We start from the raw sequence: 24,006 nt of genomic DNA, 5'->3' as shown, positions 1-24,006 counted from the left end.
CGTATGACGTGCGGCCCTCTCGACGGCATCACCATCATCTCGTAAATGCCGTTTCTTCCGTTCGTTCCCCAAAAGAGATAAGGCCATGGCACTAAATTATTTCAGCAAGAGGGCCGCTCAATAAGGCCATGGCACTGAATTACTTCGCGTCCACAGTCTTCATTCATGCAACCCACAATCATGTGGCTCTCTTGCCAGCACCATCATCATCTCCTGAACCCCTTAAAGCAAGAAGAAGAGCACTTCTCTCTAATGTATCCCTCGTTTCAATATCCGCAGCTTTTTCGACTTCTACCATCCCTTTCCCATTCTCAGCTGCTGCTTCTTCAAGAAATGAGTTCTCAGAGCTCCCAAATTCCGGTGGTGTGAAAGCCTTGGATCTTCGTATTGGTTCTGGCGATGTTCCCGTTGATGGCGATCAGGTCGCCTCTCTTCGCGTCACCAAAGCTACTTCGCTGTCTTTTTTTTTTTTTTTTATTTTGGTTTTGTATCTTATTTTTCTTTTTTACTTTGAATTTTCAATCTAAAGGTTGCAATACATTACTATGGAAGATTGGCGGCAAAGCAAGGTTGGCGATTTGATTCAACATATGATCACAAAGATGAGACTAATGAACCAATTCCTTTTGTTTTCGTTCTTGGATCAGGGAAGGTAAATTATTTTCTTACTCTTCTTATAGGTGATTTTGATTAAATGTGACATTTCTTTTCTGTTGTTTTTTCACAGTTCATGAATGTTTGTGTTCTGATGCATATGGAATTATTGTGTTCTATATCACAATAGAGGATGAGGAGCCTGATTTTTGTATATTTTTTATTATTATTATAAGTTGAATTTTGTTCTAGGCCAAAAGGCTCAAATTGGCCTTTAGATTACAGCTCGATTGTTAAACAAACTCTTAGCTTTTATTTATAATCAAGTGAATAATTTTACTTTAAATTTTACTTAATAAATTAAAAAATAACGGCATTAATTAACAATATAGATTGATAAAATAGGTTATGCATGAATAAAAAATTACTTTTATATTTCAATAATAAAAAATTTAGAAAAATTAACATTTTCCTTGCCCCCTCCCACAAACTTTTCTCCTTCTGATAGAGAATTCACCCACCTGTCTCCTAGTCTCCCTTCCCTTGTCAAAACGGCTCCTCCCCTCCTAATGGAGAACCAGTGGTCAATTGACCCCTCATTTTTAGTGCATTGGCCAATGATGAGAACCCACACCATGTACCCCCCCTCTTGGTCACAACCTAACACCTTGACCATATTTTTATTGATACTTTATTCCTTAAATGATGTCACATGAATCTCGTGGGAAAATAGAGAAATTGTATTTCTTGATCTTTACACAGTACATCAAGCATGCTTATATACAAGTCTGATGAGTTAGAGAAAGCTGGCATAACTGTTTAACCAGATGGCATAACGAACTAATTAACCTGCTAACAAAACTAACAGAATTAACTACACTGCCTTTTAGCTAACTATAAATACAAAGTGTAGCTAACTAATCTATGGTATCTTGATACTTCCCCTCAAGTTGAACATAGATATTTCTAGTGTTCAACTTGTTTAGTAGAAGATTGAACTGTGCAGGATGTAGTGCTTTAGTGAATAGGTCTGCAACTTGTTGTTTAGTATGCAAGTATTGTGACTGAATGACACCAAGCAATATCTTCTCTCTTATGAAGTGACAATCTATTTCTATATGCTTGGTCCTTGCATGAAGTACTGGATTATTTGAAATCAGTATGGCAGACGTACTATGAGAGAACAAGACTACAGGCTAAGGGACTTGTATGCTTAAATATGCTAACAAAGCATTTAACCATAAAACTTGAACTTAGAAGTGGATGACAAGAACAGTCCTTGACCAGGAGAGCCCTTCAAGTATCTCAGTGCCCTGTATGCGGCATCCAAATGTGATCGAGTAAGTTTGTTCATGAATTGGGATAATATGTGTACTCCATATGCTATATCATGTCTAGTCAAGGTGATATACATAAGCTTCCCAGTCACTTGCCTATACACACAAGGATCCGTAAGAACTTCATTGCCATTTTGCACCAGCTTTGTTTGGCTTCTACTGGTATTGAACTAGGTTTGGCTCCACGAATTCCATATTGTTCTAGTAATTCTAGAATAAATTTCCATTAGCGGTAAAGAAAGTCTCGAGATTGAACTCAGTACTGCTGTCAGTCCTACTGTGCTTAATGCTAGTGTGAAACTGATTTTGAACAAACTTATAAAACTGTGGCACAAGGAAAGATACTTAAGATTTTGCTTTCATAAGGAATGTCCACACAGATCTAGTAAAACCATCAACAATTGTCAAGAAGTAATGATTTTTATTCATATCCTTTTATGAGTAGGATCCCCATACATCCATATGTATCAATTCAAAGGGTACAGTTGTCACAAATATATATTAAGGAAAAGAAAGCCTTTTTTGTTTAGCTTAATTACAAGAATCACATGAACAAATCCCTTTAATGAAATAGTAATTTGGGTTGTAGTCATGGTTTCAAATCGCGGCCGCGGCCGCGGAAATAGGCTTGCAACGGTCATAATGTAACAGTAACGGCCTATCGCGGCGCAAATTTTTTTAGAAAATTTGTAAAATCCATGAAATTCAAATATATTGAAAGATATAATGAAAATTAAGTTATACAACTTATTAACAAGTACAAATATATTAAATAAATATAAAATACATAAATTTTAAACATTATATGTAGTAACTTACCTCAATTACCACCAGAATGAGCGTCTAGCAGGTTCTTGAGTAGATCCACCACCTTCATCTTGTGATTGAGAGCTTTGATCTTGATGATATTGATAGTATTGTGATGGATCAAAGTTGAAGAATGTGATGGATCAAAGCTGAAGAATGAACCCATACCAAATTGATCACTAGGATTGGACTGGGTTTGGGTGTGGGAGAATGATTGCTCTGACAAAGATAAATCAGAATACGATAGTGGAGGCTGATATGGATATGGATATGGATTTGAGTATTCCCATTGAAAATTTCCTCTATATCCATAATCGCCAGTAGAAGTTGCTTCCATTGAAGATTCACTTATACCATAAGTCCCATATCTATAATTATCTGCATCCATAGAACACTCTCTATGTGCAACACCTTTTCCCTTATCACTGCTACCACCAGAACCACGGGATCTGTGATATGTATGTTGCAAAGTTGGAGCTGGAGATGGAGATGGACTATGCCTCTGATATGAAGAGGGATCATCATGTGATTGTAATGAACTAGTAGTCCACGATCTTCACCTCTTCCACCCTGACCATTACCACCATTATCATCATCACTGGAACTAGATAGTATAAAAGAATCTTCAAGTTCAGCATCACCACTGCTTCCAATATTATGTCCATGAGTTGGAGCATTAACTTGTTGTGATTGTGATGGAGCAGGCTCATCCTCATCTAGCCAAGGATTTTATTCACCATCAAGCACATGATTTTCCCTTTCCTCCAACCAAGGATTTAGTGGATCATCTTTCTCGAAAATGTAATTCAAATTAATTGGATTATAACTCTTTTCTAGCTCATGCTGACTCTTTCTGCTCAAATTCCTCAACTTCAGCCGCATATTGTAGTGAACAAAGACGAATGTATGCAATTTTTAATACCGTAATCTGTTCCTCGTCTTTGTATGTATAAGTGAAAAAGTGCTCTAATTTCTTTCACAATTAGATGCAGAAGTGGTTTGACTCAACACTCTTACTGCAATTCTTTATAGTTCAGAAGCACTTTCACCATAATGTATCCACTATTCAGCTGCATTAAAATATATAATAATTTTAATAATATAAGTTTTTTTCTCAAATATTTGATTTTATATTTTAGAACACTAAAAATATAACAAAATGTGTAAATCTTATATTTTTACCTGGATCAGTGAATTTAATGGCTTTTTGTGCTAAGGCGGATCCAAAACTCTCAATTTTATGTTTATAGAGTTGTGTCTACACCAATTAAAAAAAATTATTTGCTTTATTATACTACTAAAATTGTTTATTAAAATTATTCAAGTTAGGTATATATTATATACTTGGTTTAATGCATGGCCTTAATTTACCAAATCACTCTCTAGCCTTTGAATAACATTTTTAAGGCCCGCCATAATTTCACTATCATTTCCAATATCGTGTGGACCATACTGATATTGAGAATTCAAAAAATATCCTGCAAATTATAAAAATATTATTAAAATTTATAAGATATAGAAATTATTAAAGTATTAAGTATTAAGTTTATGTGCTTCTTACCAGTTGCATGCAAATCATGATGTAATTGAAAATTCCAACGAGCATCAATAATTTTTCAGTAGTCTATGTAACTTCTGGAATTTTGCTTAATGACCAATTTTGCTCGTTCCATTGCTTCATATATAAATCCCATTGTTGGTTTTTCGTCACCATCCACTAATCTCAACACTTTAAGCAATGGCCCTTGGATTTTCATAATTTGCTTGGCTTTCTCCCAAAAATTTCTTCCCTTTCTATCCAAGCTAAGAACAATTTTCTTAGCTTCATAAGCTGGTCCACTGGTAGCCTGACCATATTACCTTTCTACCCATTGCTCGGATTCAAACATATTTCTTAACCCCGTTCTACATCGAAGAAGACTCTCCAATGCAATAAAATTAGTTGCAAATCTAGTAATTCCGGGGCGAATTATATCTCGACCATCAGTGAATTTCTTCATGTAATTTACCATCCAATTATGATTGTAAATAAATTGGGTGATAACTTTTCCTTGCTCAATGACGGTCTTTATATTCTTCCTCTTTCCAAAATTTTCTAAAATTAAATCAATGCAATGTGCATTGCATGCCGTCCAATACAAATTTCGAAACTTCTCCATCAACTTTTTGCCACCAGATTTAATAGTAGCTTCATTATGAGTCACCACTCGGACAATTTTGCTTAGGCCAATTTCTTCAACCACCTCCTGCATGATCTTGAAATAATATTCTCCATCTTTTCGTTCAACATTACTTGCATCTATGGATTTATGGAACACTGTTCCACAAGGAGAGTAGACTAGAAAATTAATTATACTCATTCTGGTTGGTCCGCTCCATCCATCACACATAATGGTAACTCCTTTTTCGTTCCACATGCCCTCAAATGAAGCAATATATTTCTTTCATTTCTTTGTATTCATTTTTCAAATATATTTTAGAGATCTCATATGCTAAAGGTGGCGATATATTAGATCCCACTTCAGCGGCCGTTCTAAGAAATGGCTTTGTTCATGGTGACTCAAACATACTAAAAGGTAATCTGTTGTGGATAACAAAATTACCAAAGGCTTTAAGCAACTTTTCTTTTTGTGACTTAAGCCATTTGGTTTTAATCTTTGGTTGTTTCATACTTTTGTTCTTTTCTATTTTAATTTCAGCTGCTTCTAATCTAGAAGCAAGTGTTGATGTTTGCTCGACAAATCTTGATGCTTCTCTACCTCTTTCACGAACGGTCGCTGAAGGACTAATTCCTGAGCGAGAAGGAGCTTGATGGCTGCTCCCACCACTTTCATAATGAGAAGCTCTCCTTCTATAAGCATTTTCATCAAACTGCCGCATGCTTTCGCGTCTTGCAATTTCTAGTTCAATATCTTCTTCGTCTGAATCTGAACCCTCAACTTCTGTCATCTTCATGATTTCATCTTCCAACTCCTTTGCCCTCTTTGCTTTATCCCTTTTTGCAGCTTCAAAACCTCTCAACATATTTCCCATGTCTTTTTTTACTTGCGCAGAAACTTTTTGACAACCAGCAACTTGCCCTGGTATATTTGCCAAATGCTGCTTCAAGCGAGTTATCCCCCCAGTTATTTTTTTACTACAAAAATTACAGGTCATTTCTTCTTTTTTTCCTATAGGAGTGGCAAAATTCCATCCAATATCTTGACTTGGTTTATCAGATCCCCCTCTCGGCATTTTCTTTATCAAATAATATACTATAAAATAAAAAATATATTATCAAATTAATGTGCAAATTAACTTATATTCAAATTAATGTGCAAACAAAAAATATATTATAATAAAGTAACTTGTATGCTGTAACTTGTAAGTTATAACTTGTAAAGTTCATGAAATTAAAAAATATTTAAAGATATAATTAAAATTAAATTATATAACTTAATAATAAGTACAAATATATTAAATAAACATAAAATTCATAAATTTTAAACATTATATATAGTAACTTACCTCAATGGAGGCTGGAAATAAGTATGGATTATGGAAGAAAAAAACTATGGAAGAAGAAGAACTCTCTTTGTGCTGCTAGAGGCTGGAGGAGACGGAGAAGGAGAAGTGCTTGAGAGACTAAGAGAGTGCTGGATGGAAGAAGAGACTAAAGACTAAAGAATAAAGATAAAGAAATACAAAAGAGTAAAAAGAAGAAGTAGAAAAGGTAGAGAAATCATGAATGTATTTTCAGTTTTTCACGTGAAAACACAGGCTGGAGCTGCTGGACAAAATTATGCAAGATTTCTAAATGATTTGATGTAAAGGAAAGTAACGGCTGTTACCGTTGCGTAACGGCCATATCGGCCGTTACAACAATACTTTTTTCTTGTCGTTATTTATCGGCCATAACGGCCACGACAGCCTTCCTAACCTATAAATAATGGCCGTTACGTTATGTAACGGCCGTTATTTGAAACCATGGTTGTGGTACTAATAACTTGTCATCAAAAGGATGACCTAGACAATGATGCCAGAGGAAACAGAAGAGCAGTGACTTGCAAAAACAACAGACTGTTGTTGCAAGTAGTGCAAGCCATTTCTTTGTCTAGCCCATGGTTTCAAATAACGGCCGTTACGTAACATAGCGACTATTATTTACAGGTTTGGAAGCCTGCCTTGGCCATTATGGCCAATAAATAACGGTAGGAAAAATTTGTTGCTGTAACAGCCGATATGGACGGTAACAGCCGATATGGATGGTAACAGCCGATATGGACGGTAACAGCCATTACTGACCATTACTTTTTCTTTATTTCAAATCACTTCAAGAATCTTGCAGAAGTACCTTTCAGTCCAACAGCTCTAGCTCCAGCCTTTGTCACGTGAAAATGCATTATTGAAGGGGGAAAAAAGTACAAAAATGATTTCTCTACTTCTTTTTAGTCTTTTGTCTTTATCTTTAGTCTTTACTCTTTCCATCCAGCACTTCTCTAACTCCAGGCTCCAGCACACAGAGAGTGCTTCCATAGTTTTTTTCTTTCATACTTATTTCCAGTCTCCATTTCACCTTTTCAAGCCACAAACTGCCATATTTCTCTTAAATTTTTTAAGAGTGGCCTATACACTTAAATTTCTATTCAAGTATTTGCCCTAGACGATCATTCTAATGGTATTAATTGAGGTAAGTTACTATATATAATGTTTAAAATTTATGGATTTTATGTTTATTTGATATATTTATACTTATTATTAAGTTATATAACTTAATTTTGATTATATCGTTAAATATCTTTTAATTTCATGAACTTTACAAATTACAAGTTACAAGTTTACTTTATTATAAAATTAAGTTTTATGCTTTTAAGTATATTAAAAATTATTCTCTTAAATTAAAATGGTAGTTTTTTTAAATAACTTAAATGATTTTGCATAAAGTAAATTTAAATTTAAGTTAATTTGCACATTAATTTGATAATATGTTTTTTATTTTACAGTATATTATTTAATAATTTGAAAATGCCGAGAGGGGGGTCTGATAAACCAAGTTAAGATATTGGATGGAATTTTGCCATTCCTTCAGGAAAAAAAAAGGAGAAATGACCTGTAATTTTTGTGGTAAAAAAATATCTGGGGGAATAACTCGCTTGAAGCAGCATTTGACAAATATACCAGGGTAAGTTGCTGGTTATCGAAAAGTTTTTGTATAAGTAAAAAAAAACATGGGAAATATGCTTTTTGAAATTGCAAAAAGGATAAAGCAAAGAGGGCAAGGGAGTTGGAAGATGAAATCATGAAGATGATAGAAGTTGAGGGTACTTCAGATTTAGATGAAGAATATATTGAACTAGAAATTGCGAGATGCAAAAATATGCGACCGTTTGATGAATATGCTTATAGAAGGAGAGTTTCACATTATGAAAGTGATGGGAGTAGCCATCAAGCTCCTCCTCGCCCGGGAATTAGTCGTTCAACGACCATTCGTGAGAGAGGTAGAGAAGTATCAAGATTTGTCAAGTAAACATCAACACTTACTTCTAGATTAGCAGCAGCTGAAATTGAATTAGAAAAGAGCAAAAGTATGAAGCAACCAAAGATTAAACCAGATGGCTTAAGTCGTAGAAAGAAAAGTTGCTTAAAACCTTTGGTAATTTTGCTATCTATAATAGATTACCTTTTAGTGTGGTTGAGTTACCATGGGCAAAGCCATTACTCAGAACAGTTGCTAAGGTGGGACCTAATGTATCATCATCTTCAGCATATAACATCTTTGAAATATATTTGAAAAATGAATACAAAGAAATGAAGAAATATATTGCTTCATTTGAGGGCATGTGGAACGAGAGAGGAGTTACCATTATGTGTGACGGATGGAGAGGACCGACCAAAATGAGTATAATTAATTTTTTTTCTACTCTCCTCGAGGAACAATATTCCATAAGTCCCTAGATGCAAACAATGTTGAATGAAAAGATGGAGAATATTACTTCAAGATTATGAAGGTGATTGGAGAAATTGGCTCAAGCAAAATTATCCAAGTGGGGACTGATAATGAAACTGCTATTAAATCTGGTGGCAAAAAGTTGATGAAGAAGTTTTTAAATTTGTAGTGAATAGCATGCAGTGCACATTGCATTGATTCAATTTTAGAAGATTTTGGGAAGAGGAAGAGTACAAAGGTCGTCATTGAGTGAGGAAAAGGTATCACCCAATTTATTTACAATCATAAATGGGTAGTAAATTACATGAAGAAATTCACTGATAGTCGAGATATAATTCGCCCCGGGATTACTAGATTTGCAACTAATTTTATTGCATTGGAGAGTCTTCTCCAATGTAGAACGGAGTTAAGAAATATGTTTGAATCTGAGCAATGGCTAGGAAATAAATATGACCAAGCTACCAGTGGACAAGATTATGAAACGAAAAAAATTGCTCTTAACTTGAATAGAGAGGGAAGAAATTTTTGGGAGAAAACCGAGCAAATTATGAAAAATTCAAGAGTCATTGCTTAAAATATTGAGATTAGTGGATGGTGATGAAAAATCAACGATGAGATTTATATATGAAGCAATGGAACGAGCAAAATTGGCCATTAAGCAAAATTCCAGAAGTTACATAGACTACTGGAAAATTATTGATGCTCGTTGGAATTTTCAATTACATCATGATTTGCATGCGGCTGATAAGAAGCACATAAACTTAATACTTAATACTTTAATAATTTCTATATCTTATAAATTTTAATAATAATTTTATAATTTGCAGGATATTTTTTGAATCGTCAATATCAGTATGTTCCATATGATATTGGAAATGATAGTGAAATCATGGCAGGTCTTAAAAATGTTACAGAGAGATTTGATAAATCAAGGCCATGCATTGAACCAAGTATATAATATATACCTAACTTGAGTAATTTTAAAAAAATAATTTTAGTATTTGCATGTATAATAAAGCAAATATTTTTTTTGGATTATTGTAGACACAACTCTATAAGCATAAAATGGAGAGTTTTGTATCCGTCTTAGCACAAAAAGCCATTAAATTCACTGATCCAGGTAAAAATATAAGATTTTGCACATTATATTATGTTTTTAGTGTTCTAAAATATAAAAGTAAAATATTTGAGAAAATAACCTATATTATTAAAATTATTATATGTTTTAATGCAGCTAAACGGTGGATACATTATGGTAAAAGTGCTAATGAACTACAAAAAATTGCAGTAAGAGTGTTGAGTCAAACCACTTCTGCATCTAATTGTGAAAGAAACTGGAGCCCTTTTTCATTTATTCATACAAAGACGAGGAACAGATTACGGTAGCAAAAATTGCATGCACTCGTCTTTGTTCACTATAATATGCGGCTAAAGTTGAGAAATTTGAGTAAAAAGAGTCAGCATGAGCTAAAAAAGAGTTATAATTCAATTAATTTGGATTATATTTTCGAGAAAGGTGATCCACTGAATCATTAGTTGAAGGAAAGGGAAAATCCTGTGCTTGATGGTGAAGGAAATCCTTGGCTAGAGGAGGATGAGGCTGCTTCATCACAATCACAACAAGCCAATGCTTCAACTTATGGACAGAATATTGGAGGCAGTAGTGATGCTGAACTTGAATATTCTTTTATACTATCTGGTTGCAGTGATGATGATGATGGTGATAGTGGTCAGGGTGGAAGAAGTGAAGGTCGTGGAGCTACTAGCTCATTACAATCACATGATAATCCCTCTTCATATCAGAAGCATAGTCCATCTCCATCTCCAGTTCCAGCTCCAGCTCTAGCTCCATTTTTGCAATATACATATCACAGATCTCGTGGTTCTGGTGGTAGTAGTGATAAGGGAAAAGATGTTGCACATGGAGAGTGTTATATAGATGCAAATAATTATAGATATGGGATTTATGGTACAAGTGAATCTTCAATGGAAGCAACCTTTACTGATGATTACGGATATGGAGGAAATTCTCAATGGGAATACTCAAATCCATATCCATATTCATATTAGCCTCCTCCATCGTATTCTGATTTGTCTTCATCAGAGCAATCATTCTCCCACATCCAAATCCAATCCAATCCATTCCTAGTAATCAATTTGGTATGGGTTCATTCTTCAGCTTTGATCCATCACAATACTATTAATATCATCAAGATCAAAGCTCTCAATCACAAGATGAAGGTGGTGGATCTACTCAAGAACCTACTAGACGCTTATTCTGGTGGTAATTGAGGTAAGTTACTACATATAATGTTTAAAATTTATGTATTTTATGTTTATTTAATATATTTGTGCTTATTAATAAATTGTATAACTTAATTTTTATTATATCTTTTCATATATTTTAATTTCATGAACTTTACAAATTTTCTAAAAGAATTTGCGTTTTATAGGCCTGTTTTCGTTATCTGCTGCAGTGCGATTTGAAACCATGGTCTAGCCCACCCAATTATCATCCATGTGGAAAGATTCTGAATGTAATACTTATCAGTCATGAAGATGAAGCACACATTTTGTGATTTAACCAATTTGCTTATTGATGATAGATTGAAGCTGAAGGTAGGAATGCATAAGACATCATTCAGGACTAAATGTGAGTTAAGCTGTACAGTTCCAATAGAGTCAACTTGAACTTTATGACCATTTGGCAAATAGACAAAAGCATTAACAACATGTCATGAATGCATAAACAGGGAAGAACCACAAACAAAGTGATTAGTGGCTTTAGTGTCCGTTATCCAAAGAGATGAATGAAGATTGTGATTGACCAAGAAGAAAGGACAGTTGAATCCATACCTGCCGCATTGACCTGAGAGATGTGAGAGGAGGAAGTAGGAGTCGACTTCATATTTTGATTCCCTTGATCATTGAGGAGATTTGTGAGTTTTTGCATCTACTCCTATGAAAGATTCAATTGATTCATGTTCTCAGCACTTGAAGAATTAGAAGATGTAGCAGCCACCTGTGAAACAAAAATAGCTTGTAAAGAATTTTCAATATTTCCACTCCTAACTGTATTATTTCTGGTCTTTGTGAATTTGATATCTGCCAGAAAACTAATCTACCGGTAGAGTTGAGCTTTGATATGACCAGATTTGCCACAATGAGAATAAGTCAGATTCCTTTTAGTTCTTTTGACAGCCGTAACTATATCATCAGAAAAAGGTTGTGATTGCACAGTGCTTCTTCCCATAGAACCATATTGTAAGCCTGGTCCAAGGAAGGAAAAGGTTTCATCATTATCAATTGAGAATGTAAAACTTGATAGGTTTCATTGAGACCATTGAGAAACTTAAACACAGTCTTTCTGTAAAACCTCAGCAAACTTTTGAAAGCACTCAGAATTGCACTTTCCATAGGAACAAGAAGGCAAGGGCCTAAAAACTTGTAACTCCTCTCAGATTCCAGTTAATTCAATGAAATAGGCATCCAATTTGATTCCTTGAGTAACAGTGTGCACAAGAGATTATGGAGGTGACTGATTCTGGAATCGTCTAGCTCAAAAAATCTTTGATGTAACTTATTTCGGATCTGCTTGGCATGTTTTACATAAAACACTGTTGATGCAATTGAAGGCGAAATTGACCTAAGAAGCAAAGCAACTATGAGATTATTGCATCTAATCCAAGGGAGATAAAGGAAGTCTTCTGGTGAAGGTTTTGGAATGGTTCAATCCAAGAATCCCTGATTGTTTTTGATGGAAACAACTAGCAAGAAAGATCATTTTCAAGAGGGAAAATTGGATGAGGTGAGCTTTGGAGTCACAATCACTGAGTTGTGATTTTCTGAATGATGAAGAAAGTAAGGTGATGAAGCATCTTCCCGTGGATTTCAGCTGTGCTTCATGGAACTTGATTCCATCGCCATGAGAACAAGATTTTGAGAGAGAGAAAAAAGAAGAGGTTGCAAAAAAAACTTCTTAGTTTCAAAGCTCTGATACCATGTCACATGAATCTCGTAGGCAAAGAGAGAATTGTATTTCTTGTTCTTTACAAGGTACATCAAGCAATGCTTATATACAAGTCTGATGAGCTAGAGAAAGCTGGCATAACTGTTTAACCAGCTGGCATAACTAACTAATTAGCCTGCTAACAAAACTAATAGAATTAACTACACTACCTTTTAGCTAATTATAAATACAAAGTATAGCTAACTAATCTTTGGTATCTTGATAGATTTACTATTCATGGGTATTGTTAACATGCACTGTTCATCGGTACTGTCCAAGACATCCAAAAGCTGCGTCTGTTTTTTTTTTTTTTTGCCTCTGCCTTGTGGTTCCAGCCCTATGTGTTGTTTTTTTTTTTTTTTTTTTGCACCTTTTCCCTGCTGGTGCTTTGCAATGTTGTATTCGATGGGATTTGTGACTTTGTTGGATTGGGTCTCATTCCAATATGATTTTCGGTGTTCTAGAAATTTAAAAATGGTCATCGATAGTAAGTCTATAATTGCTAAAAGAGGATGGAAAAATAATAATCGAGGTGGAAATACTATTGCTTAGTATTAGGACCTACTCAAAAGGTTCACTTCAGTTACTACTATCATTGAGATAGATAAAACATGCTTTATTTCCTCCTCAAATAAATGGAATATGGATTTTGGTGCCACGAATAATAGGAGAGGTAATTCCTATACATTCTCTAGTTTCCAATCACATAAGGTACCTTTTTCTGTAACCATAGCTATTGGGTCGCAATATAATGTTGAGGGTTAAGCTTGCTCCTTCCATCACTTTATTTTCCGTGTTAAGTTTATCTAATCTTGCTTTTAATTTAATCTCTATGAGCAAACTTACCAAAGACCTAAACTGTTGTGTCTCTTTCTTCTCTAATCATTGTCTTTTTTCAGGAATTTATGACATTAAAGATTATTGGTAAAGGATATGTATCTGATGGTTTCTAAATTTTGGATGCATGGACGCTTTAGTCAGTTGTTTGTTCTAGTGTAATCTCTCTATCCGAAGGATATTGCTGATTGGGACATCATTCTCTACCACTTTTGAAAAAGTTATGCCTCCAGTTTCATGATGTACCTTCTGGAATGTGAGTCTTGTCATTTTGCAAAATAACATTGTATCTCATTTAGTCCCAGAATCAATAAACGAGCAGAATTTGCTTTTGAACTAGTTCATTCAGACATCTGGAGACCTTGTCCTGTTGGGTCTACAACTAGATTAAGGTATTATGTTACTTTTATGGATGATCTAGGATGACTTGTAATTACTTTATTAAGAATCACTCTGAGGTGCTTCCTCACTTTTCTGCCTTTTACGCTGAAATTAAGATTCAGTTTAATGTTTCTGTGCATATATTGAGGAGTGATAATGTCAAAGAATATATGCCCGATCATTTCAGACTTTTATGACCCAATATGGTATTCTTCACCAATTATCATGTGTTGATATATCTGCTCAAAGTGGGGTGGCTGAAAGGAAGAATAGACATCTCCTTGAGACTGCTCGAGCCCGTTATTCCAAATGCAAGTTCTAAGCAATTTTGGGTTGATGCAACCTCTATTGCATGTTTTCTCATTTAATTGCATGCCATTTATAGTACTTAATGGTGATACTCCATATAGTGTTCTCTTTTCTAATAAGTCACTGTTTCCTTTGGAACCACAATTTTTTTGTGGTACTTGCTATGTTCAGGATGTCAGACCTTATGTGACTAAATTTGATCTTAAAACTTTAAAGTGTATTTTTTTAGGATATTCTCGTCTTCAAAAGGGATATGAGTGTTATTTTCTAGAACTCCATAGGTATCTTGTCTCAACTGATAGTCTTTTCTGAGAAAATTCTATTTTTTCCTGCAACACAGATCTCTATCAGTGAGAGAGAGGAAGATGAGTGGCTCATTTATAGGGTCACATCAGATAGTGAGATCTCCACTATTGAAGGTGTTCACAACCTGTTGAAGGTGTTCCTCCTAGTATTCAGTCATCTGCCAAACCACTAATTGTTCAAGTTTATTCTAAAAGTAACCGATGATACATGTCCTGCACCAGAATCTTCTTCGCCATTGGATCCACTATGAAGTGATCTTGATCTCTCCATTAGTCTTCGTAAAGGTAAATGACAATGTAAGTCTATCTATTCTGTCGCTAACTTTCTTTCTTATACTCATTTGTTTCCCTCTTCTAGCTCTTTAATTGTCTTTCTAGAATTTCCTTACCTAAGACACTTAAAGAGGCCCTATCTCATTCTAGGTGGCGTGATGCAATGTTTAAGGAGATCAAGATTCTAGATGATAATCATATTTGGAAACTAATTGATTTACTCCAAGGCAAGAAGGTTATGGCTATAAATGGATTTTGGCTATCAAAGTCAATCCAAATGGTTCTGTGGTGTGGCTTAAAACTCGTCTTGTTGCTAAAGGATATGCACAAACCTATGGAGTAGATTATTTTGATACAATTTTTTCTATGGCTAAAATGACCTTCATTCGCTTGTTTATTTCTTTGGCTGCTTCTCAGTATTGGTCTTTACTCCAGTTAGATATTAAAAATGTCTTTCTACATGGTGACCTCCAAGAAGTAGTATGAGAAAATTTGTCATTTGAAGAAATCTTTATATGGTTTGAAGCAGCGCCCTCGTGCTTGACAAGTTGATTGATATTGTGCAAGAATTCGGGTTAAAAAAGAGCAAGTGTGACCACTCAGTCTTCTATAGACATTTAAATGCTGATATTATTCTCCTTGCTAAAGGACTAAAGGTCCCTCTTACCTATAATCAAGGGGTTAAATTGATCTTTCTTGACTAAATAGAATTACAGAATTATTAGATACCCAGATTTCAATTGGAAGGTAAGTTTATGGAATAGCTATTCCATAGAATTCGCATGAAAAATTGAACAAGCATGGATATTCAATATGAATAAATATCTTATTCCTATTAGCCAATGTTGTTCTATAAACAAAACAAAGCCATAGGGGAAAGTTGTTGAGGTACTTTGATCGGTAAAATAGGGATGGGAATTAGATCAATTATAAATTGAGAATTGAATATGCGTAAAGGAAAATAATTAACCAAAATAAAATTTAAAAAAGAAAAAAGAGTGAACGTATAAATAGGTATTCCCTCTTTTCCAATTACGGGTCTGCAATCAAAATTTGAAAACTTGGATATAATTTTTTTTTTTAAGAAAATAGTAAACAGAGTGATACTAATTGAGATTAAGAGGAAACATGAAAGGAATCAAATTATTCTCAGTTGGGAAATTCTTGATGATGAAAAACTGTTTTTCTTATGCCTGTTTAGAGCTTCTTGTTGGCTCAAGGCTTTAGATGACTGTTCTTGGTCTAGCATGTATTCTTTCTGTTCATAGAATTTAAATGTTTTCTTGTCCGCATCAATTGAGATCTTTTGTCACTTGGGAATCTCCTAATAATGGTTGTACTTGACAATTTTGCTGAATGAATTCTTTCATTGAGAGTCTTTCCCTTAAATAGAGAATAAACTTGATCATACATTCCTAATTATCAGCTAAAAGATTATCCTAAAAAAAGAAAACTATATACTCCTTAAATAGACAGATTGACTAGCTAGCTCTAATTCTAATTAGAGAAAGCTATTTACATAATAATTACAAATATATGTAACAGCTATATAAGAAAGTAGTAATTACAAAGATATAATGAAAATACTAACAGTACTAAATGGATTATTGATGGTAAAAATATTGAAATATATGGTGGCACTGGTATGGGAAATGTCCTTTTATGATTCTTAAGGAAAGTACTATGGTTATTCTTTAGCTAAACAAATTAGGAGTTATTATACCTGTAAATTTTGTGGCATCCCTTTGACTTTGATGGAGGTCTATTTTTTTGTGCTTGTTTCCTGCAACTGTTCGCTTGTTTTTAACAGCTTGGTGCTTGCTTGATTGGGATATTTCTGTGATGACTCTTGGAATCATGTTTGTTGGTTTTAGCTTTATTCGTATTTGTTGCTGTCCAGAGATCCTAAAGAGTTGTGTTTTAGTGATTCTACTTATCTTGATATTAACATATAGATTTTGGGTGCTGGTTAACTTTCTTCTTTGGTTGGTCTTATTGATTTTTTAACTGGTCGTTTTGGTTACGAGCTCTATTTTAGTGTAAGTTTGTATATTACAATGGGGTCTATTAGCTATGGGTAGCCTGCTGTTCTGAAATATGAAACATACCAAAGTAAAGAAAATGAAGTTGGATATAAATTTAAAAAACTACTAAATAAGTGAAACTTAAAGTAAATAAATTTGAAAGACATGGAGTGATAAATATTGTGTTTTTGTGCATTGATAAAAGCACTCACACGTGCACTCACGGATTTAGCTTGTTAATAAGTGCATCTAGTTAAATCTTGAGAGGATCAAATCAACACCCCAATCCCCATCCCCTTATATATATATAAAAAAAACACACACGCACACATTTATAACTATAGATTTATTTTATTACAATGCCTCTCCTTTCATTAATGCCAAGTTGGTGTGGCAAGCGACAGATATTTTACTAGAGTACATCTTGTTATGTTAGCGTCCTGTTAACGCAGGCAAGGAACACCGTAACCAAGTAGATCTTAGATACTGTTTTGGAGAAAGAAAAATACTCTCCCAATGTTAATGCATAAATTTACACAATACATTTATCCTCAAAGAAAGTTAAGCTGGAAATCATGTGCTAACATCGTATCAAAACTACTTGCAGGTTATTTCAGGGATTGAAATTGCTGTAAAATCAATGAAAGTTGGTGGCATTCGTAGAGTCATTATACCACCGTCACAAGGATATCAAAACACATCACAAGAACCTATACCTCCTAATGTACGTTTTTTTCCTTTCTTCTCTGATTGTACATTTTAATTCCCTCCTTTTATTTCTCTTTATTTCTTTATAATAATCTTATGTGCTTCAACTATTCTATATCAGGAAATTAATGTCTTTTTTTTTTCTCACTCCTATTTCCACCTTCCTCCGTATGATGTGATCATTGGTTTTCCTTGTCAAAAACTGATTTTAGTTGCTATCTTTTCTTTTGGCTCGCATTTTGGCAGTTGTGTAAATTATAGTAATAATGACTTTGAAAGCAAGTAAAATTGGAGCTGGAAATTGGGAAAATACAAATATGAATTATTTTTTCAGCAATATCCACATAAGTTCCTGGAGTCTCTTGTATATCTTTCAGAACTGAGATAAAATTGTACAGTGAACACAAAACATAGTGTTTTCATTGGCTTGCAAATTGAAACCTAATAAAACAAGTTGCATTTGGATGACTGAATCTGAAAGTTAGCATTTAAAATTCATAATTTAACATTTCTTCATTTGGGGTTTTATTATTTGGTTAAGGGTGATGATTTAGAATCCAATATCTTGCCATTTGAAACTTAATTGTTTGGATAGGTGGAAAGATCTATTTAAAAGTATATTTTCAATAAAATAGTATATTAATACTTTGGGATGATGATTTTGGAATCTAAAGAGAACGAGTGATTTTGAAAGGTAAAGTTACTGAAACAACTGGATCAAACTGGGGACCAAAAATATTCAACAATTTATAGTTGTCATCTCATCATAACTGTATTTTTCGCCGCTTGCTCAAGCCTCAGACCTAGGTGTGGTCATGCGCTGCTTATAATTGAAGTCTAGCGGTTATGGATTGTGGCTGGGAGGAAACTGAATTGATCAAGCAGGGTTAGATCCCATGGCTTCAGTCCACATTGAGATGATTCAATGGTTTGAAAAAACTTTCCATTTTTTTAAATCACAGTTTGAATTGGGCCATTGGTTTAGATCTGGTTCAGCCTAGTGAATGATTAACATGCCAGTTTGGACTTTGGCTGAGTCAGTTTCAATCTAGTTCCAGTCTAGTTCCAAGCCAACCTGGACTGTAGCAATGTCTACCAGAAATGGCTTGGCGAAATATGACCAATTGTTTTCATGAATTCATGCATTGTTTTTTCTGTTTCAATTTTTCAATTACATAACAAATGTTTGATCAATATTTTCTATGCAAATGTTTCCAAGCCAACCTGGCCTGTAGCCATGTCTACCAGGATTGGCTTGGCGAAACATGACCAATTGTTTTCATGTATTTTTCTTTTTTTTTTTCATTTCACTTTTTAAATTTCATGACAAATGTTTGCTCTATCTTTTCTATGCAAATGTTACCTGTTTTCGGTGTTCATAAAAATCTCTATCTTCTTGTCCTTGTAATAATCCTTCATGGCTTTGGGTTGCATCAAGCTTTACTTAGCAAAATGAAATGGACTTGAGATTAGCATGAGCATATCATTTATTTCTCATTTTTAAAATTTATTATTTTGATCCTTTTTTCTTCCGTATGACAATTCCCACTGGAGAATCGGTAAGCTTTTTGAAATTTCGGAGTACATGTTCTCAACTAGTGAAGCATCTGTTTCATTATTTGAACTTAAAAAAATAAATAAATAAAACATAAGTGGTGCGTACTTGGATGGTGTTATTCTGTAATAATACTCAAGGGCTGCAGTAAGGCTGCCATTAGATCTCTTCTTTCGATGATATTGTCTTTGTTAAGAAAGCTTTCCTTGATGCCAAGTTATTGTTCTCTATTATTGGTGAAGTTCTGACTGCTGAACCAAACACACCCTGAGGGCTAATTGGAGGATACTAAAATAAAATTGTTATTTGTAGTTAAAACAATTGACACGAGAAAATTTTGGGTTATGTTAACCAGTACTTTAGTTTCTTCACAAGATCTAAGTCTCCAGGGAACTGCATTTTCACTTTTTCCAACAGTGAAGTTGTACTTCTGCGTAATGTGCTTGCAAAGTGATTGGTGAAATCTCATGATGGGAGTTCAATTCTGTTTTTTTTTTTTTTTTTTCTTTTTCTTTTTCTTTAGATTCACTTGTAAATGCTCACTTCCATTTTACACTTCCTTCAGTAGTTTTTTGACAGGCAAAGGCTTTTCACAACCATTTTCAATCCAACGCGTCTTGCCAACGGAGAAGGCTCGACATTGGGTACTCTCATATTTGATATTGAGCTTGTCAGCCTGAGGCGTGAGTGAGGTATGTAAACGATGACTTCTTGTTAACAAGTAATCCTCCACTAAATGGTAATCCATATTGGAATCAAGATTTCCATACCCTTTTTTCCTTCCATGTCCTTCTTGATTAAACTGTAGCTTTGATAGTTGCCAAAAAACTCTTTCAGGAGATGAAACGTTGCAGGTCTTAGCTTTCTACCTTTTGGACATGAAATCTCTGGAAAATTATTGGATGCATTCGGAATATTAAATTTGAGTGCTTTTTATGATAAAGTAATGTAAACTATTCTATAAAACTATGAAATCTCCCATCTATGTGAGTGGAGCACATGATCTGAGCCTACATTTGGTGTGATGTAATATAATCATGATTACATTGTTTCCAGATTTCTCAATCTCTCAATGTTCTGTGACTTGAGAAAAATGGCTTCACACTTTTCTGGTAAGTCATTCAAAAAGCTATTACAGAATCAATTCGAGGAAAAGTTTCATAGAAGATAATTTACATGGAGTGATGTGTTTTTGTAGCATTCACGCCAGGATTTGGATATCTTGGAAAGAATCAAATCCAGGGAGATATATTATGGTTGCACTAACTCTAGGGTATGTGTTTAATATGCATTTGTATTTTAAGTATATTTGTAATTTTTTTTTATATTTGTATCGTGGGTTTGTAAAGGATTAGTTATTATAATATGCATAATGGGGATTGTGAGTTCTTTGAGCGGATAGATTGTGAAAGCGCTAGAATAGGTAAAGAAAATTATAATTGAACTTAGTAAGCAGACGAAGTTGATGCAGATTCAGAATATTAAGCTAATAAATCTAAATAGGGCTGGAGCAATCTTTAACGACGTAAACAATATTAGGAATGAGTTAAATGCCTTTTTCTGCTTTGATTTTATTTGCTATTGGTTTATTCGTAATTGAAACTTGAATACTGGGTAGTGACTTTGGATCCACGGTCCTCGGTAGTCAATTTTTTCAAAAAGTTCCAATTAAAGGTCTTGAATTTGGAGCATTTGCTTATTTAGGTGTTTATAAACTGGTTAAGATGAGTTTATGATTTATATCAGTAGAGGTAGCTGGAGTTCTAATTGAGCTTATATTTACTTTTGCTATTGAATATTGATTTGAAGGGAACATCCGATGCATAGGATATTTTTTGGATTTTTTTCTTAGTGCAGCAAAATAGGTTGCATTTCCTATAAGGATAGTAGAACAAACAGTCTAAAAGAGAGGCAATCACGTAAAAGAGTCATTGGATAGGCATGTTGCTCATTTTAAAACTTTTTAACTTTGAGCTATAACTTGTAAAATCCTTTGAGTAATGATGAATTTAAATTAGAGATAGGTAGCTGTTGGCATCTGGACTTCCTGCTGAGTCAAGCACCGAGAGTGGAGATTCTCTATGATGAACACCATGTCTTGAGCTTTAGTGTGATTAGTGGTGACCACCGGCTGAATAGTTATCGGTTAGAGGCCACCAGTTGATATACCGACAGAAAATAAATATTAAGGACAGTGCAAAAACTTATTTAGAAAGAACGTAAAATTCGAAAGGAAAAAAGAAATGATTCTCACAGCAACGACTTTTGGACAACGAATGCAAAGAGAAAGGTAAGCCAAAGGATTCAGTAGTTGCAGATGTATCAAGGGAAGTAGCAAGTGAAGTGGGAGAATGAAAAGAAGAGGAAAAAGATATAATCTTTGACAAGAGGGAAGAATTGAGTACTTTTACTTATATAATAGTCATTTGCAATTTAGAATATGTTTCATATTTCTGAGAATATAGCAAAGAATACATAGATACAGATGTCATCTCCATCGTTATCTAATTGATTGTTTTCAAATGGATTCTTCCAAATTTTGCTTTTTGTTTTTGATTCAGGTTCAGATTTGATCATCGAATCAATCATAGATTGCCAATGCCCGAATGGGAAGTTTGTAGATCATCATTTTTTTTTTTTTTCAAATGGCTCTTGAAGGTGTTCATAGGATTTTAATCGAAGGGATTTGGAGGATAATAAAACTTAATTTTTATTTGTTTGTTAATTGTAATTAATTACTTTCTCTATTTTATAATTTTTATTTTTTACATATATTAAAAAATTATATTTTTTATTAATTTTTATTTTAAAAATATTAAAAGATATTTTGATAATTAATAATAAATTATTTTAAAAATAAGATAAAATTAAATAGAGTTATAATAATTAATTTATATATTTATTATATAAAAAAGGTGAATAATAATTAAAATAATATAGATTAAAATTATAAAACGGGGAGTAATAAATTTTAACGATAATACATGTTAGTAATGAATGCTAAAATTGAAAATTTTGAATTAAATGGTGAAAGGTTGCAAAAACTTAAATTTTTTAAGTAAATATCCCAAATAAAACTTATTATATTATTATGTTACTTCTGTTTTACAACAAAATATTGTAATGTACATTATTCATTATATAATGTAATATTAATATAAGCAAAAATAAAGGAAATAGAAAACAAGAAATAATGAAAAAAAGCTAATTAATTCAAAAAGGTTTCATCTTCATGTGTATTTATATTTTAATCTAAATTTTTTAATTATAATTTAGTTGGTTTAATTTTTATATTTTTGTAATATCCGGCTAGAGTCTGGCATCAGAATTCCTGTAGTCCGATGGAATCTCGGGTGTCGGAACCCTCTAGAAGGGTAGTACATATGTTTTTCTAACGTGTTTTAACTTGTTTTAATGAGGGAGAAAATGGCAAGTTCGGCCGCCGAAAGGGAGTTTCGGTCGCCGAACCTTGTATGGTTTCGGATTCACGTTTGGCTGCCGAAGGTGGTCTGGCCAGCCACCTATAAAAGGCCCCAAGTCGGTGGAAGGATGATATTTTGCTTCCACCTTCAGCCAGAGGTGAGCCCAAACCCTCCCCAAGTTGACTTTTATGATCTTCTTCAAATCTTTCAAGGTTTTAGCAAGATTTTTGTTATTTTGGAAGTTTTTGAGCATAAAACCCAAGACGTGAAGTTTGGAGACTTGAGGAGTGTTTTCCCCATATCTCTACGTTAGGACCCTTCATCCTCTCGCTTACCAGAGGTAAGTGAAGTTTCCTGACATCTTTTAATGTTTTAAGCAAGTTTTATGGAAGTGGGTTGGGTAGATATGCATGTTTAGGTTAAGTAGGTTTTATGTGAGTTTTGGGTAACAGCATGCTTAGGTGATGTTTTGATGTTATTGTTTGGGGTTTTAAGGTAGTTTGAGACCCCTTTGTGCATGTACTTGAGTATATGCAGGTTGTGGTTTTGTTGGTTGCATGTTTGAGAGAAGTTTGGGCACGTTTGCATGAAGCAGAACAAGGTTCTGCCTAACTGGGAAATCTAGTTTCGGCCGCCGAAGGAAGGTTCGGCCGCCGAACATGCTAAGGAGGTGGTTTCGGCTGCCTAAGCTCGCCCCCGAAGGTTTGGACTTTCGGCTCTGGAGCGGGGTTTCGGCCGCCGAAGGTTAGAGACTTTCGTCTCTGGAGTGCCTTCCAGTCCCCGAACCTTGCCCCCGAAAGGGTTCGGCTGCCGAAAGTAAAGTTCGGCCGCCGAAGGTGCTTGAGTTTCGTCTCTGGAAGGGACTTTCGGCCGCCGAACCTGCCGCCGAAAGTGCCCTGTCCAGTCTTCCTTTGCATGCTTTATGTGATTGTTTTAGGACCTTTGAAGGGGGTTTTGGGAGTTTTTTAGAGTTGTGCTTGAGCTAGTTTGGTCCCTCATTTGAGTCCACCTGTGTAGGAACGGACCAGAGGAACCGCAGAGACCAGCAGGGAGCACTGCACCAGAGTTAGCCAAGTTAGACCAGAGTCAGCCAGAGGTGAGTAGAACTAGACTTAATCTTTTAGTTTTTTTTTTAAAAGACATCGAATGCCTAAAGCATGTTCATGCATCATAAGGATTATAGTAGGTTGATTGCACTAGTTTCACGAATATGGCGCATTGTATAATATGATGAATATGATGATGTGGATGGACCAAGGCGACCCCAATAGCCCTAGAGCTGTTGTAAGACCTGGCCGGGCCAGGCATACAGATGTTGTAAGACCTGGTTGGACCAGGCATACGGATGTTGTAAGACCTGGCTGGGCCAGGCATACAGGGGTTATAAGACCTGGCCGGGCCAGGCATACTGACACAGGAGGGAGTTTTGGTGGTCATGTCCATCCGTGCTATGAAATGTTTGTGCTGTGACGCATTCATAAGAGCATGTCACTAATAAACTGTTTTCTTTGTTTCTACT

The 24,006-nt window shown here is 34.5% G+C and overlaps 1 protein-coding gene across 10 annotated transcripts; it reads left to right on the top strand.

Moving 5' to 3' along the window:
- Positions 1-8: 8 nt before the first annotated feature.
- Positions 9-21,600, top strand: LOC110603581 (peptidyl-prolyl cis-trans isomerase FKBP17-1, chloroplastic). 10 transcript variants are annotated; one of them, XR_006348913.1, is made up of 8 exons: positions 9-422; positions 530-652; positions 14,541-14,639; positions 14,728-14,790; positions 17,410-17,526; positions 19,645-19,757; positions 20,122-20,177; positions 20,264-21,600. XR_006348913.1 is itself a non-coding variant. In XM_043951606.1 (7 exons), exons 1-6 carry the CDS (start codon positions 129-131, stop codon positions 19,723-19,725), a joined length of 777 nt encoding a protein of 258 aa, XP_043807541.1. In that variant the 5' UTR covers positions 9-128; the 3' UTR covers positions 19,726-19,757; positions 20,122-21,600. The 10 variants fall into 10 exon arrangements, 6 of the variants coding, with proteins under 6 accessions (XP_043807541.1, XP_021597034.1, XP_043807540.1 ...); XR_006348912.1 differs by having other exon boundaries at positions 19,634-19,757; XR_006348914.1 differs by having other exon boundaries at positions 19,631-19,757; positions 19,903-20,464.
- The last annotated feature ends 2,406 nt before the right edge of the window (positions 21,601-24,006 follow it).

Source organism: Manihot esculenta, chromosome 16 (assembly GCF_001659605.2).
Source record: "Manihot esculenta cultivar AM560-2 chromosome 16, M.esculenta_v8, whole genome shotgun sequence".
NCBI classification, from domain to species: Eukaryota; Viridiplantae; Streptophyta; class Magnoliopsida; order Malpighiales; family Euphorbiaceae; genus Manihot; species Manihot esculenta.
The sequence above is the reverse complement of the archived record's forward strand: the minus strand, read 5'-3'. Positions and strand labels throughout refer to the sequence as shown.

Coding starts and splice junctions, on each gene's coding strand:
- LOC110603581 (XM_021741342.2), top strand. CDS start 129: ATGGCACTGAATTACTTCGCGTCCACAGTCTTCATTCATGCAACCCAC. Junction 653..14,540: donor TCGTTCTTGGATCAGGGAAG/GTAAATTATTTT, acceptor CCTGCAACACAG/ATCTCTATCAGTGAGAGAGA. Junction 14,791..17,409: donor CTCCATTAGTCTTCGTAAAG/GTAAATGACAAT, acceptor AACTACTTGCAG/GTTATTTCAGGGATTGAAAT.